Here is a 17,653-nt window from a genome sequence, read left to right as displayed (position 1 = left end):
TTCTTTAATTAATGGTTTCTACGTGTCACAGACTCATATTCTTGACATTTCATACACGTCAAATGTCAATATTTTTTACTTTTTACGTGGTTGTGAACTTCGATTTTCTTGACAACTCTTTTGACGTTGTAAAACTTCACTTTGAAAAAACGTCAATAAAACATTTCTTTTCTAGTAGTGTAAAGATAATAGCAACTATGTGATGTATCCAAATATTACTCTATATTTTCTCAACTAAAATTAAAATTACACAAAGTCCTCATTTAGTTACCAATTAAATTTTTGTTTTCTAATTTTTGAAAATTAACTAAATTTATAAACACTACCCTACCATCTATGCATAAATTTAATTATTTGTTTTGTTGGCTCACTTTTACCACACCAAATGTTTTCAAACCTCAACCAAAATTTTGAAAAATAAACACAAATAAATGGTAGGTTCCAAAAACTTGTATTTTCTTTTAAAGTTAGATTAAAAAAGTTCAAGAGTTTTTCAAAAAAACAAATGACAAACTAAAAACAAAATGGTTACCAACATGATTACGAAGCCTATTAGTAGAAATTCTTATACTGCAACAACTTGCCTATCTATTTAAACCATAAAAGAAAAAGAGAAACCTCAGTATTGTATATAAATTAGAAGCTACTTCATTCTCATATTATCGATCAATATCATTGGATAGATAATCGCATGATGTCTCAAACAAAGTTTGTGTCTAATTGGAAGGGTGTTGAATCAGTTCCAGAAACATATGTGTATCCTCCAGAGAAGAGGTTTGGCGTCTCGGTGAAGAAGACGATTCCAGTGATCGATTGGGCAATAGACGATCGAACTCTTCTCCTCAAAAAAGTTCACGATGTTACTCAAGAGTTTGGATTTGTCCAGGTTCGAATGTTGTTCTGTAGATTCTTGATGATACTACCATAAGACTCATAAATTTATTTTGATCACTTATAGAGCACAAAAATTTAAGTAAAAGCCAAAGCCAGAATCATAAATAATTTATAAAATGAGTTTCGCTAAACTACAATTGAAACTATCCGAGATTTAAATTTTTCTTTAATAACTATTTGAATTTTTTTTTTTTTTTTTTTTTTTTGCTTTTCAAAATTAAGCTTTTTTTTCTTTTCGATTTTGTACAATGTTCTACATCTTTTTTAAGAGAGTTAGAAACATTGGAATGAGTGAAAATAAACCAACTCGACCCAATTAACTTGGTAGTTAAACCGAACACCCGATTATAAATTTGAATATTAGCGCAAATCCCAATAAGTCAACACTTACAAATGGGATAAGAATAAAATAAACTTTGCTACCGTTTTTAAATTCTCATGATAAACCTTGAATTTTTATACATTAAATTGTCACTCAATAAAGAAGAATTGTATATGTTTTAACCAGTCGAGTCACATTCATGTATATATACAATGTTTAAATCGATATCACTAAAAACGACGTCGATTTACTACTTGCGTTTAGGTTATAAACCATGGTGTCCCAAAAACATTGGTAGAAGAGACGATGAAGATCCTGAAGGAGTTTCATGCCATGTCACCAGAAGACAAAGAGAGGGAATGCTCCAAAGATCCAGATCATAAAAGTTGTAGAGTTTATTCAAGCTCTCAAAATTATGAAACTGAACAAATTCACCTCTGGAAAGATACTTTGAAGTTAACATGTCATCCTAATTTGGACGAAAATGTTCAGTTTTGGCCTCAAAATCCCCCTAAATTCAGGTAAACAGTACACACACAAAATCTTTCACTTAGGTTTCGTCATACCATAATCACTTGATTTTTTACTTTCGTTTTCTCAAAAAAATAAGCAACTTATAAGACATCTCCATCAATGGCCTATGAGATCTATTGCTTTGTTATCTATTTTCCGCCGATATTTTAAAAAACTAGCACCCACACCATTAGATTTGGAAAATGCTATGGGTGTTATGAATGTTTTAGCCTAGTTAGTTGAGATGGTTTGGTTCACCTAAAGATCTCTCCTCCATCCCGAATATATTGTTAACAAAAAAAAATAATAAATATACTAAGCTAAAGTTTTTGAAAGAAAAAAATGGTTTTTAAAAACTAAAAAAAAATGTGTTTTAATACAATAAAATGAATCAAAATATTTACATAAAATTTCACTGTAAATCAATGACATATAAAGGCAAAGTGTGATATACTACTATCATTTATTACTAGTAAAAACTAATAGATGGCTATCGGTGTTTATCACATGACTGTTAGACAAAAAAAAAATCTATATTTGTAAATATTTTCAACTAATTTTATAAAATAGCAAAAAGTTAAAAATATTTTTAAAAACAGTGAAATTTTAAATATTATCAACGATAGACGCTAATATATCAATTTCTATCAATGTCACTAATAGACACTGATATAAATCTATCAATGTCTATCATTAATCGAATCTAAAATTTTACTATATTGTACAAATATTTTGATATATTTTACTATTTTAAAAATGTCCAAACTAATGGAAAGAAACAATAGGGAAAAAAAAAGACTACAAATGAAATCAGTAACAAATTTGACTCTAATTAACCGAACAAGGCCACAACTCAAATCCATTTTTTTAGGAACATTTTCCAATTGAATTCGTTTCTGGACTTTGGCTATAAATTTCAATATTTCTTAAGGAAAACTGAAAATAATTGTAAAAATAGTTGTTGGAAACTTAGACCACAAACATATACAAAAGACCAATCCTTTTTCTAAGTAAACAAAATTAATGGTTTTTTAAAAAAAAAAATACCATAAACAACCTTAGAATAGGCATGCATCATAGACGTCGATAACAAGCCCAAGCCAAGAAAGAAAACTTTCTCACCATACACCCCTCATGAATTTATGTTAATATATATCTTGGCATGTAAAATATCATTTTACACATGAATTTATGTCTGCAGTAATATCAACCTCCTCGATACCCGTTATTAGTTTGTTAGAATTCCAAAGAAAAAATGGAGTGGAAAATTCGATCTCAAGGTTGATAAAAACGTACTTTATGTCAATTGAATTTGAGTTAACTTTTATTTTAACTATTAGTTTGTATGGGTACAAAACAATTTGTATTATAAACCTACAGCAGTACTGATAAACTAACATTAAAATGATGATTAATAATTGTTTTTTTAGGGAGGTGGTGAAAGCATATCTATTGAAGATAGAAAAGTTTGCATTAGAGATATTAGAGGTGTTAAGTGAAGGGTTAGGACTTGAGAAAGGGTATTTGAGAGGTGAAATGAGTAAAAATCCAGAGTTGTTTGTACACCATTACCCACCATGCCCAAACCCTAGCTTGACTATAGGGTTGAACCAACATGCTGATCCAACACTCATCACCATCTTGTTTCAAGATGTCAATGGCCTTCAATTCCTCAAAGATGGTCAATGGATTGATGTTGATCCTCTTCCTAATGCCTTTCTCGTTAATCTTGGCTATGTTCTTGAGGTACGTACGCTTTCCAAACACTGTAAAAAAAATGACTTTACATGACATTTTTAAATATTAAATAACATATATGCATTTTAAAATATGATAATTAATTTAAATAACAAAATTGTTTGAAAATGTTATCAAATATAGCAAAATGACACTATCGTCTGTCGTATATATATACAACGACTTTTTGTTATATATTTATAAATAAGTTAGCTCATTTTTTCTTATATTTAAAAATTGTCCAACAAGATGACATAAGTATATGTAATAATGCAATTTTGAATTACTTCTCAGCTTTTGCATTTAATATAAAAATTATAGAAATGAGGGACTGAACCTCCCACCTCTAAAATGGAAAGTCATACCAACTACTACTTAACTAAGCTAACTTTGACATTTGTGGTTTTTATATGTAGGTGATAAGCAATGGGAAGATGAAAGCAGTGGAACATCGAGTTGTGACAAATACTACAACATCTCGACAAAGCTTGGCGTATGTAGTTTATCCTGGAAATGATGTGAATATAGAACCATCAAAATGTTTCATAAATGAAGCCAACCCTCCACATTATCTCTCCCTCGAGTTCAAAGATTTCATCAAGAAACTTATGTCTAAGCCTCCTGACAGGGAGACAGCATTGAAGTTTATTAGCTTCAACCAACCTTAGTGGGTTACCCAAAGTAAAATTGTCACGTTACTTTGGTGAATTATATTACTATATTTTGTAATGTATTAGATGAACTATTTTGTTAGTATGAAAAGTCAGGTCATTATATATTATTGTAATGTACTACAAAAATAACAACTTATGGCATCACTACACTATCCTTATGTAAGAAAAAAGTTGTAAGAAACGTCATACATGCTATCATATAAATAAAAAGAAAAGTTCTAATATCTCTACACCCTTGACTTTAATTCAAGGAGTAGTGGGTTTAACTTTTACTGTCTTATTAAAACTTGATAATTATTAATTGTAAAATTTTCTAACTTCGACATTTCATCTTGGGGCATACTATAGACAGAACTGTTAAACAAATGATAATCTAATATGTCACAACACAAGATATATATAGATACGAACCAAGAAATCACAAAAACATCAAATCAACTCTCGAAGATGATGCATATTTTTTTCATGCACACTTACTGGTTTTTTAATTAAGTTTTTTAGCAATTTAGCGTTGAATTTAACTTTTGAAATTATGACCTTTGAGTTTAATTATATATTTTAGAAAATATGGAAGTTGCTTTTAATGACAATGCATCGAAAATGGAGACAAGTCAAAGATGGAGACAAGTCAACAAAGAAGCACTAAAGATGATAGTTGAAAGATAATTTTTAAAGATGGAAAGCTTAGGTAATGTCTTATTTTGACATTATAGTATTTACATTAAATAAGCTAGAATCTCTACAAGACTATATAATATCTTTTCTTCTATTTGTAATAGCTAGATATTAAAAATTTGGATCGATGAAATTTGAAGATTCTAAAATGTATAGAATTTTGTTCTTGTGATAGAATGCATGACTATTTGGAGCATTCAAGTGGGAATTTATCTACCTTACTTATGGAGTGCTTTGAAGATCGCAACTTGATGGGGTGTTCATAACTTTGTCCAATTATTGGTTTATTAAATTACCTAAGTAACTTGAATTTTACCTATTTTAGAGGTTAAAATCCAATTGGCTTCGGGACTGTTGAGATTGAATTCTTTGGGTCCAATTATTTAACATGGTTCTTAGATTTGATGCCCAGGAGACTTGATATCACATACACAATGTTATAACAATACAAAAAAAATGAGGAAACACTACTAGAAAAAGACCATTTCTTGATGGTTGATTTTTTCTTTTCTTGACGGTTTTTCAAGAAACCGTCAAGAAAGGGGCGGTTTAATGAAAAAACCGTCAAGAATTTTGATTAAAAGGAGGAGGGGAGGCAATTTACAGAATTCTTGACGATTTTGAAACGTCAAGTAATATGCAATTTTTCTTGACGTTTTGGAACCGTCAAGTTGTTTATTTGACATTCTTGACAGTTTTAAAACGTCAAGAATTTTTATGAGTTCGATATTCTTGACGTTTTTTAAAACGTCAAATGTATGTATTTATCCTTGACGTTTCACAACTGTCAAGAAATGTTGATAAATTCTTGACGTTTTAAAACGTCAAAAATTTTCATTTTCAAATTTATTGATGTTTCTTGACGTTTTAAAAACGTCAAGAATGTTTTTATAAAAAAAACATATTTTTTAAAAAATATATTATTATTATTATTATTTTATTATTATTATTAAATTTCTTTTTGAAAAAAAAAACTCTAAAATATTTTATTCTCAATCTCACAGTCGCACCACCACGCCTCCCTCATCTTCTTCTTCTTCCTCATCTCACAGCCGCACGCCACCTCAGCCCTTCGACGACCGCAGCTTCGACGACCACCCACCGTGCTTCGACGACCGCAGCTTCGACCGTGCGTTGTAGTCGTTGACGACCGCAGCTTCAACCGACAACCACCCACTGTTTGTCGTCTGAGCCGAGATCTTCAACCTCAGTCGCTGCCACTGCAGTTCTTCAACCTCAGCCAACCCGAGCCAACCCGAGCCGAGATCTCTGTTGTCGAGCTACCTCCCAAGCCAAGCCGCTCACGAGCCACCCTTCCTTGCAGCTACTGCCAGTGCTTGGTAAGAGAGAAAATGTGAACCTTGTAGTTGTTTCCTTAGCGATTTCAATATTATTGTTGGAATAAATTGTTGGATTGATTGGGTTCATGACCAATGATTTTTCTTGATGGGTTAATTTCTTATTATTGTTTTGAAAACTATCACCCAAAACTTTACCTTTCGTTATATTTTTGTGCATATATTTTTTACACTACATTCATTAAATGATATCTATAAATCTACAATAGTACATTTATTTAATATCTCCACCTTGCAATTATTAGATAGAAAAACATACCACTCTAATGAATTCATGTGGCAGTTTTATATGCATTTTTAGGTGACTTTTATCCATTTCCAATAAGCCCACCATTGACATGTGCTCTAAAGTTGTCTATATTTTAGGGAAAATTTATAATACTTTTGCTAAAGAAAACGTTGTATATCTTTTTATTTCATTAAGGTCCCTCTCTCTATGTTTAATTGTAGAGAAGGGCCTTCATTTAAAGGGATAAAATAGTTGGTAATGAGGACGAATGACAATGTTACAAGTTGGTATTAGCAAAAATAACAAGGTTGAAAGTAACTTAAACCTTATAGTATCCCAAACTTTCTTTGTCACTTTTTTTTCTCTTTTTGTGTTGCCATCAAATTTTATAAGTTGATTCAACCATCCATAGACTTGGGCAAGGAGATTGAGGGGATATGAAGTTTCTTGATGTTGGAGATTTAGTGTTCACTTTAACCCACTGTGTGTATTGGCCAATACGACTTTGTTATTGTATTATTTTCAATTAAGTTTATAGGGGAAATCATGGACCACCAACCCATTTAGACTTTGTTTTAATAATTGCATTTGTTTGCATGCAAGTTTTTATTCTTTTGTATTTTGATTGTTGGATTTTAATGTTATAGATTTGGTTATGGCCTATAGTAACTTGTATTCTTTTTGTTAGTAGGAGTTGCTAAAATCTTGTATTTCTTGTATTCTTTCATATGAATTTCTTGTATTCTTTCATATATTATATTCAAATTGATAACCATTACTTAATAAATTCTCTTAGGACTTACACTTATGGATAGATCATGGATAGGAATTTATTTTCTTTATTTGGTTAGTTGGTGGAAACTTAGTCTTATTAAGCGAATGTTTGTTCAATATCCATATTTCTTTTCTCTTTTTATTATCTCAACAAGACTTTTTGAACTAATTTAATTTAGTTTATTTGTCAATAGATTCACAATTATGGATAAATCATGGATGCATAAAGTAGATTATCCAAAGAATATGAGTTGGGCGTGGAAAATTTCATCAAATTTGGATTTTCGAATACAAGTACCTCTTACATTCGTTGTCCTTGTTTGAAATGTGGGAATTGTGAAAAGCATAGTAGAAAGGATGTTAGAGATCATTTATATGTTAATGGTAGTAGATTGATGGTGTCCAAACCCGACCAAGTAGTTCTTGCTCCTTTTAATCCTGGGTAAGTTTAGTCAGGGTATTGGTTGCATTGACAATAAAATAGTACTTACATTTTTGTATAATTAGGGGTCATTGGGCACTGCTTGTTATAAATGCGTATGAGGATACAGTGTTTTACCTTGACTCGCTAAGGACGACATCAAAAGCAACTACAAGATATGTAACCAACACGTAAGTTTAATCTTTTATATCATGTAGTGCTCTTAATTCTAATGCATGTACAATATTCTAAGATATGTGCAATCTTATCTTGGCAAAACAGAGCAATAGCGATATTTCACTCGCAAAAGAACATTAATAAAAGCAGGAAACAAACTTTATGGCTGTAACGACCCAACTCCTTATACTGAATCGAAGTCATTACTAAATATAGAACAAGTGGTTTAAGTCATAAAATTTATTAAAAACGCGTAACGTTTAAGAAATTTTATTTATGAAAATTTAAACAAGGTAGTTATGCAAAAAGGTGTAATGCGTTCTAAAGTCCTACTCGGGCCCTATCTACATAAAAGATGATAAGTAATGAAAAGTACTCGAGCTCAAATACGAAAGTCTAAAATAAGGATAAGCGGAAGCAGTAGCCCCTATGGCCCTCCACGGTCACTTCGGGTCGCTCGCCAGCTTGCCCTTGCCCTTGCCTCGTCCTCTACCTGAAAATATAAAATGAAGAGAGTGAGTATAAAATACTCAGTAAGGGACCCACTACTAGTCCCACTAGGTGCCTGTTAACTTCCTGTCAGAGTCCTGTAACTGGTACCCAATTTCTGGCACGTTCCCGAACACGTGCAACATGCGCTCCCGTAGGAACGTAACTCTGGTCTTCGGTGCCCCGGGGGACACCTAGGACAGTCGGGATGCGAGGACCCCGTCGAGTCACTCGAGTCATATCTATATCCATGCTAGACTGGTGTCCCGTCGGACCACACAGTCCTCAATAGGTGGTGATCCCGAAGGACACCCATGCAGGTACGACTCTAACAGATTAAGCTAACAGGTACCCTAATTGCAGTATACATACACATGGCATCAGCATATAACATATCACATAAATCGTCTCTACACTCTCCGTCTCGACATTCGTCGTATAGCCATAACAGCTCTCGCCACACATAACAGGCCATAGTATAACCATATCGTCAGTTGCATCATACTAACATTTATTTCAGGCATCGTACTGTCTAATTCTTAACATGAAAAATTGGAGCATACATAGTCTCATACTTCTAAACATGAAACTAGTAGTAGAATCTCTTACCTGGAGATTTACTTGTCGAGTCCTAACCGCGAGGCAGTACGCTTTCCAAGCGACGAGGTCCTAACTGTTTAATATGCCAAAATTCGTAATTAGGTCGCCAACGACTAACGGTTCAAGACTCATTTGAAATAACTTACCCTAGAAGGAGGTTGCAGTGCTCGAGCCCCTACTGGAGAAATCCCGCGCTGCAGCAATTACTTGGTCCAAGACGTCCCTTAAGGAAAATAATTTAATTTAATTAACGTCCGAAGCATGGAGTCTTACTGGGAAATGCCACAATAATTAATTAATTTACCAAAATTTAGGTGGATGGAGCCAAATTAGTCTTGGCGGCTCGGCTGGAAAAGGACAGGGACCGGCTCGGCTTGGCGCAGGCGCGGCTCGGCTCGGTACAGGAATTTACGCGTGCGGCTCGGCTTGCAACAGGAATTTACGCGTGCGGCTCGGCTTCGCAAAAGCGCGCGGCGCGGCTTCACACGCGGATGCACGCGGGCGTGGGTCGGGTTCCGGAAGATGGCGCGCGCCGGTTCGGGTCGCGGAGTGGGTTTTCGGACGGATCTTTGCGCGCGGGGCGTCGGCTTCCGGATTTCGGGTGGCGCGGCGGCTGCTGGTGGTCCGGCTACCGCGGCTTCGCTCGGCGACGGCTGCAGACGAGCGTTTCGGCTGCGCTGCGTCGAATCGAAGTGGCGCGACTCGGCTGGCTGTCGGGTTGGCTGCGGACGCGCGAAGGTGGCTTCGACTCGGCTTCGGGCGTGCGAGAGACGGCTGCTCCGACGGACGCTCGGCTGCTGGATTGGCTTGGACGATTCTTCCGACGCGGCTGGAAGCTCGGCGACGGCTCGTTTTCGACTGCAGGCTCGGCTGCGCTGCTGAACAGAGAAGGGGATGCTTGGCGGCTCGGGTTCGTGGCGGCGGCGTGCGGCGGCGTGCGGCGGCTAGGGTTTCAATAATAAAAATTTTTCCTTTTTCTCTTTTCTTTTCCCCTCTTTCTTTCTTTGATTTTTTTTTTCTCTTCCTCTTTACGCACGAGTCCCAAGGCCTTTTTATAAAAAAAAAAAAGATGACTCTTTTCTTTTCCTTTTAAAAACCCAAAACAACCCCTCCTCTCTCTCCCCAAATCTCACCAAAAACAACCAACTTTAGTTTAATAAGGGCTTCCCCAATTATTTCCAATAAAATAAAAAAAAAAAATAATAAAAAAAAATAATACTTATTATCCTAAACAAATAAGGATTCTCAACCTTAATTACTCGAGAAGATCAAAATGGTAAGGTTCTTCCAATAATTTATAATTTCCCATAACCACACTTAATATTAATGACAAAGAACAAAACAAAAAGAAATATCGAATTTGTTGGGCGTTACAATGGCGAACAGTAAAGGCAAGTATAAATATTTAAATTCAATTGTATTTTGTAGATTACTAGCAATTAAGACTAGTCCGTTATTCTAATTTATTGTTTTTATAGTGTCCACTACAAGTCGGGAGCACTACGTGTGGATACTATGTCATGAAGTATATGAGAGAAATTGTAAATAGGGGAAGCATTGTCATCTCGGATTCGGTATGTTATATATCAAACTATTTCTTTTGTACGTATAATAATTTTCATGAATACTAATTCATTTATTTTGCATGTCTACAGATTGATACACGAAAATCATACTCACAAGCCGAGTTAGATGAGGTACGGGTTGAGTTGGTAGAGTTTTTGGGTTCGTATATGTGATCTAGGACTTACGGCGTCATCTCTGAAAAAGGAAATTAACTTTATTTTTTGTGGCGTCATCTCTGAAATGTTCATATGGAGGGGAGGGGTTGATTGATATACTTTTGTGACTTTGTAGAGGATTACAGTTTAGGTGAATTGTTGATAGGTGAACTGTTCATATATGTAGGGGGTTGCGATTATGAAAGTTTATGTATTGGGGATGATATACTTTGGACTAGGTTAGTTAATTAGATGATATTTAGTTCAATTCTTGGAAATCTGTTGAAATTGTTTATATATATATTGGTTTTGTAAATGATATATGAATATGATGCAAAGTTTTCGAAATGATATTGAATGGATGATGTTTAGTTGCCATTTGATGTATATTTGTCGTTTATATGTAGTTAAATTTTTGGACTAATGAGAGCATAATACAGGAAGAATAATATAAAATAAATTACAATTAAAAAAAATGAAAAATTGCTTGACGGTTTTGAAATGTCATTAACAATACATTTCTTGATGGTTTGCAAAATGTCATAAATAACAAAATTCTTGACGATTCTAAAATGTCATTAAAAAGCACTCTTGACAGTTTCCAAATGTCATGAAAAAGAGTACTCTTGACGGTTATTAAATGTCATGAAAAATGAACTCTTGACGGTTTGTAAATGTCATGAAATTTTACTTGACGGTTTTAAAATGTCATGAAAAATGCACTCTTGACAGTTTTAAAATGTCATGAATAGTCGTATTCTTGACGATTTTCGGGCTTCATCATCTCATTCTTGACGGTTCAAAACGGTCATAAAAATGTATCCTCTTGACGGTTCTCAATTGTCATGAAAAATTGAATACTTGACGGTTAAAAAGTGTCAACGATACCAATTCTTGACACTTTTTACAACCATCAAGAAAATGGTCTTTCTTGACACTGGATTCAACGACGGTTTTGAAACCGTCAAGAATACTCATTCTTGACAGTGTAAAACCGTCAAGAGAGTCAGTTTTTGTAGTAGTGAAAATAAAGGAAGTGCAATATCATTTACATCTAGGAGGTTATAGTGAAAGAAACCTTACAAGTAAAGAGTAGAGTGATCATTACAAACTGAAGTACTTATTTTTTTTAGAGAGAGATATTTTTACAGTAATTACTCTCATACATATGAAACATACTAACTCTAGCGATCATAAATTGGATTCCTCCCCAAAGAAAATTTCTCTTGTTTACTACCTCTTTCCAGCTCTAGTTTGAAACGTACGTTTAGAAAACTTATTTAGACTTCCCTAAATATATTTAAACTTAAACTTCTTTGAGTAAGAATTATAAGTTTCAAACTAAAACCAACTTTGAATTGAATTACAAACTCTCTTCGGTCGAATCCGAAGACACTCACCAACGACCTCATAGAGCGGTTCACACGATATTCTTTTCAATTATATGCTTTCGCACCACATCCATACACATATGTCAGCAAGTAAGATGTATATATGGAAGGTTGGTCTTTACAAATCTGCAATAAATAAGAAAAAAGTATTTTCTTAACCGAAACTGCTTAGACAACACTTTTCTTTAGTTCTCATTGCTGTTTTTAAAATCAAAAATCCAAATTTGATTTTCAATTCTTAGCTAAATTGACACAATTCTAAATAGCTAAACAAAGTTATAACGTAACCTTCAACCCCGGAAGACGATACTCAATCTCTTAAGTTTTATGCCGTTTTAGTTTACCATAACTTGACCATATTTTTGCCAATGTGTCACAAATAAGAGAAGGAATTTGGCTTAAAGGTCTATGAGGTGATTTTGACATGATACAGACTATAATTAAGATATTTTATGATACTTTTGGTAAACTCTCCCTATCCCCTACCTCCCTAGTATTTTGTTTGAAAAAACGAAAAAATGATAATTTTGATAACATCCCTATGTTGAAATTTGGAGTACCCTTCTCAATTAATATTTCTCAAGTTCTAAGATAGTAGAAAGTTATCTCACTCCTTCAAAGTTAAAAAGGTAAGAATATACCTTCTTTAGTACATTAGGATAATAGTAGAGTAACATAAAAGTTTTTCTTTAGAAACACCCATTAAGATTGGTTGAAGATAATATATACTTCATCACCCTATCATTAGCTATAGGCATATATTTGCTTATGAAGTCATTGAATTTGAAAGAGTGATAATGTGGATGGTTGGCTTCATTTAGTTAGACGTTTTGCTGGTTCTCTACAGCCATATCATTTTTAGGATAAACTTGATAGATTAAGCTTTGTCGAGTTGTCGATGAGTTCGTCACAGCTTGATGTTCCATTGCTTTTATCTTCTCATTGCTAATCACCTTACCTATACATAAAAAGTGACAAACTATATGTTTAGTTAATTTCACGAGTTGGTTTTTCTCTTTTATTAATACTAGCTTGCATCACATTTGTTGCATTTACTTATTAATTTTTATTTTTTTTTTAATTTCTTTTAATTTTATTGCCGGATTTGAAAAAATTATTTGAGATCGAGAATCATTTCATTTTTTATTTTTAGATTTTTGGATAATGTAAGTGTAATAAAATCATCTTCAGTGACTTTTAAATGAAATCTCTTGTTTGTTCTTTTCTAAATTAAAAAAGAAAAAAGAAACATATCTTGATCCCTACTATTAAGATCCTACTAACTTTCAAACAAAATGATGAGATAGCTTCTATATTTAATTAAATGCTAAATATAGTAAATTGATGTTTTATAAAACTCAAAAAGTCATTGTCTTCTAGATTTTGATCATCATTTTATGTGGTTTTATGATTTATTGTAGGAATATTTATCTACAATTTTATAGAATTTATTTTAAACAAGTTAGTTCTTATTTGATTAATTTGCTTCAAGATTTTAATTTAAAGAATAAATAAATAAATAAAATGAAGGACTCCTAAAGAAGATGTAAAAGATTTAAATTTTGAAGAAAAGAACAAAAATAATTTTTAATTTAGATTTTATTTAATTTAGGCGTGTTAATTATATTTCTATGTTGGCATGAAAGATTTTTAGAATAAATTAAAAAGATTGTTAATTTATTAAAATTAACTATGTAAGTTCTTTTAAAAAATTTGAGAAGCAAAATTCAGGTACCAATAGAACAAAATTAAAAATTTAGAAACTAAAATAGGTTATGCTTTATATAACATTTTTCAACCAAAACAAAGCCACTTGAATAGGTAATAGAAATAAAATTAGAAAAAAGAACAAAATGAGATGTTTCTTTCTAAAACCAAACTCAAGGCAACCCGGAAACTTTCTTTCTTACCTTAGAGTTTTGCAACTAAAACCAAAATTACAAACTCATTTACATACATGTAATTCTGAAACACCAGTCTAAATAAACATCTATCAACTTTTTCAAGATGAGTTATGAGAATCATGCAAAGTTCTCAGAAAACGCAGCCGTTAGATTCGGTAACTCTGCAGGCTACTGCAGCCGTCTCTTTCCCGAGCATATAGCTTCCAATGAATATGCTTCCCAGCAGGATAGATATATAGACATGCAAGCAAAACTTGGAAGTCTTGTATATTTTTTAAGGATATATGCAAAAGATGACCAAGTTTTTAAAGGAAAATATTTTCTTCTAGGATAAAACTTACCAACAAGTGTGAACTGATCCATCGATTTATCTTAAGTCGTAAAATAGCATATTATCAGATGTTGTGGTTATTGATGTTTCTGATGGGCAGGGAGATCGGGCTGCAGAGTTTTGGAAGACGTTGAGGAATGAGGTAGGGGCAAGGCCTTTGTTGAGAGCTCGAATTTGGATGTACCTTGAGCTTTCCTCTTCAATTGTTGTAGCGTTTGTCGAGCTTCTCTAAGTTCGTCTTCAGCAGTCGAGCCATGGCTTTCCCAAGCATCAACCACTTGCTGCTGGAATTCAATTGCAAGGGCATAACTGCACCAACACACAGAAAATATTAATAAAGTAATGAGTTCGTGAATGGCCCATCACTAGCCAAATTGCTGCTGTGATCTATATATCCAGAAACAAAGGTTTTTATTACGGCCGTTGATAGGAAAGAAGAGTTTTCGGAAGGTTTGGCTTCATTGAATAACAAATGATAAAGATACCAAGGGCAATAAGAAAGATGCAGGACTGAACTGAACATAGTGTTTAATACGAATACATTCAGAACAGATTGATAGTTAAAAAGTACAAAGTGATCAAATTTCAAAATCAACCCAGCCCATACATCGAACTAGCAGTATCAAGTTAGGTCCACAAGCATTCATCTCCGTACACAACTTAGATATTTCCATGTAAGGATAGATATAAAATATAAACTTATCAATATTCACCATACTCACTTTTTTTAACAGGACCGGCAAAAGCTCTCTGCCATGTAATATTCCTATTCCAAATACTTGTGATACTCTATCATTCCTGTCAAGTGACTCAAAGGAAATTCCAGTCCAAGATGAACCCATTAGTTTGGGTCATCCAATAATTGGTTAGTCCCATCAAGGTCTCCTCGACATTTTTGTGTATACAATTAACCACTAGTTATTCCACAACCGTAAAAGTACAGTTAACCTGAGCAGAATGGGACAAGTATATAAACATGCCACATTTGGTTTAAGAATAAACAATGGCAAGTGAATTTATCGCACATGATGAAGTTAAATATATCTCCAAAAGGAAATGAGCAGTTTTGAGATTAGAGACATTATATGGATCAATTTCCTACTCTGCCATTCAAAACAAAACATTCTGATCTCGATCCATAAGGTTCTGTGTCTCAATATCATCAATAAAAACCCAACTCCCCAATGGATATTTCAATCAATAATAATAACTAAAACATTGTACATTGTGAAGAATGTTAACTACATTACCAGCAATGGATAAAAAAAGTGACGCTTGAAAGAAACCATACCTTCCCATTGCACCATATGCCTTTGAAAGATTGTGACAGGCTTCAATTGAATCTGCATGATGGGGGCCAAGTGATACGTCCATAATGTCCTTTGCCACTGCAAACATTTGTGCAGCCGATTGAGGTCTCTCGAGTTCCAAATACGCAGCTCCAAGATTATTGTATATATATCCAACTCCAAAATGCTTGGATCCAAAACTCTCTTGTAAAGTCTCTGCTGCACCCTCCAAGTATGGAATAGCTTCTTGAACCTTACCAATCAACAGTAGCAACCACCCTAATCTAGCTGAAACACTACCCTCCGAGTGCTGCTCTTGTGGAAGCTTCTCAAGCAAAGCTAGAGATCTTTTTAATAAAGAAATTGCAGTTTCAAAATCATTCATTGTCTCATACAGCATTGATATCTCTGAATACGCCTCAGCAGCTGCCGCAGGAGAAGTTTCTTCTCTCTTGTCGAAAATTCCAATAGCAATCTCCAAACATCTCTTTCCATCAGTAAACTTTTCCTGATTACACAACACTTTTCCCATTGAGGTAAACACAACTCCCCGAATTTCACTGTCTTTATCTGTATGCTGAACAACATCCTTAAGAGTACTAATGGCCTCATCGTACCTACCAAGTGCAATTTGCATATTAGCAGCCTCAATTTCTGCACGAAGCAAATCAGAATTAAGGCCCCAGTTTTTCAAAACCTTCCGAGACAATTCATTCTGCTCCAACGCCTTTTGATGTTCTTCCAGCCCACTATAAATCACCCCAAGAAGCCTCCTATCATGAGCAACTTCAACTGAATTATTGCCCAACTCCTTCTTATGTATCTCCAATCCCTTCATACAAAATGGAAGAGCATCCTTAAAGTTCAATATAGCAACATAAGCTTCGGCCAAATCACGATTCGCCGTCCCTAATTCTCTACTATCCTTTTCCAACATCAATTCCTTAATCTCTAACGACTTCCTGAGATTAGATAGCGCTTCTTCTCTTCTCCCCATTGCAGTTTTAACATTTGCCAACTCAAGTTGCACAGCATGAAGTACTGGCCTAACATCCTCAGCACTAAAACCCTTCTCCTCCAACTGACCCAGAATCCTATTAGCCCTATTCAAGTACCCCAAACTGTCACTAAACCTCTTCAAACTATAATTAACAGAACCAATCAATTGTAAAGTCATAGCAACAGGTAAAGAAGGATTCCTATTATCATCTTTATCCAAAGCTTTTAAAGCTCTATCAGCATACAACAAAATCTGTTCAGGATCCTCACCTTCTTGGTCAAGTTTCAAACCAATTTTCAAGGAAGCCAACCCGAGATCCTTCTCTTCAAAAGCGGATTCCATATTTTTAAACGCCTTGACCATTTCATCAACAGTGTCAGCAGACTCAAAAGCCTCCTCAAGGTCGGATTTTTCCTTGAGTTTTCGCTGTCTTGAGGACATTTCAGGCCGTTTCTCCACAAGGGTATCCAAATTTCGAGATGAGTTTGCTTGAAATCGAGTGAACTTGAAGAACAATCCATTGTTTTTGGTGCAGGGCTTGAGATTGGGAGTTGAAACAGGAGAGGAATTTAAAGGGAGATTAGAAATCGAATTTGGGGAAATGAGAGATGAAAGTGAGCGGAGATTGAGACGATTGAAGTAAGGAAGAATGGAAATCGAAGCGTTTCTTCTCATTGTGGAATTGAAATTGAACAGTCTGCTGCGGATCCAACAGCGTAAACCTCTGCAAAACCCTTTTGAGGAACGAACCCTCGAAGATTGTCAAAACGACGACGTTTTATTGGAATACCAATTTATGATTTAAAAAATTTCTAATACACATTTTAAAAATGAGTAAGAATCTTATATTTGAATTTTAATATATAAAAGAATTATTTTAAATAAAAATATTTATAAATAGATAGACATTTATTAATACCTATAAATGATAATAATTTATTAGATTTTATCATCATCAATAGATAGACATTTATTAGTATCTATAGATGATAATAATTTATTAGTTTTTATCATCATCATCAATAATATTTTATTATATTATAAATATTTTGATTTATATGGTTATATTTAAAATAATCCTTCTCCAAATTAAATTTTGGTTAAATGTCAACAATAATATGTGTGAAAATATTTTTCATGGTAAAATTTGTATA

The 17,653-nt window shown here is 33.8% G+C and overlaps 2 protein-coding genes across 4 annotated transcripts; one reads left to right on the top strand and one right to left on the bottom strand.

Annotated features, from left to right (window-relative positions):
* Positions 1–694: 694 nt before the first annotated feature.
* Positions 695–4,134, top strand: LOC103492607 (hyoscyamine 6-dioxygenase-like). The gene is made up of 4 exons (XM_008453035.3): positions 695–886; positions 1,481–1,737; positions 3,160–3,475; positions 3,883–4,134. The coding sequence occupies exons 1-4, from the start codon at positions 695–697 to the stop codon at positions 4,132–4,134; spliced, it is 1,017 nt and encodes a 338-aa protein (XP_008451257.2).
* Positions 4,135–13,855: 9,721 nt separating this feature from the next.
* On the bottom strand, positions 13,856–17,244 carry LOC103492605 (protein KINESIN LIGHT CHAIN-RELATED 1). 3 transcript variants are annotated; one of them, XM_051091377.1, is made up of 3 exons: positions 15,502–17,244; positions 14,933–15,008; positions 13,856–14,519 (listed from the first exon to the last, which is right to left on the bottom strand). In XM_051091377.1, exons 1-3 carry the CDS (start codon positions 17,172–17,174, stop codon positions 14,502–14,504), a joined length of 1,767 nt encoding a protein of 588 aa, XP_050947334.1. In that variant the 5' UTR covers positions 17,175–17,244; the 3' UTR covers positions 13,856–14,501. The 3 variants fall into 3 exon arrangements, with proteins under 3 accessions (XP_050947334.1, XP_008451256.1, XP_050947366.1); XM_008453034.3 differs by lacking the exon at positions 14,933–15,008 and having other exon boundaries at positions 15,502–17,240; XM_051091409.1 differs by lacking the exons at positions 13,856–14,519; positions 14,933–15,008 and adding an exon at positions 15,009–15,158.
* Between the last annotated feature and the right edge of the window lie 409 nt (positions 17,245–17,653).

Source organism: Cucumis melo, chromosome 1, assembly GCF_025177605.1.
Source record: "Cucumis melo cultivar AY chromosome 1, USDA_Cmelo_AY_1.0, whole genome shotgun sequence".
In the NCBI taxonomy this organism is placed as follows: domain Eukaryota; kingdom Viridiplantae; phylum Streptophyta; class Magnoliopsida; order Cucurbitales; family Cucurbitaceae; genus Cucumis; species Cucumis melo.
The sequence above is the reverse complement of the archived record's forward strand: the minus strand, read 5'-3'. Positions and strand labels throughout refer to the sequence as shown.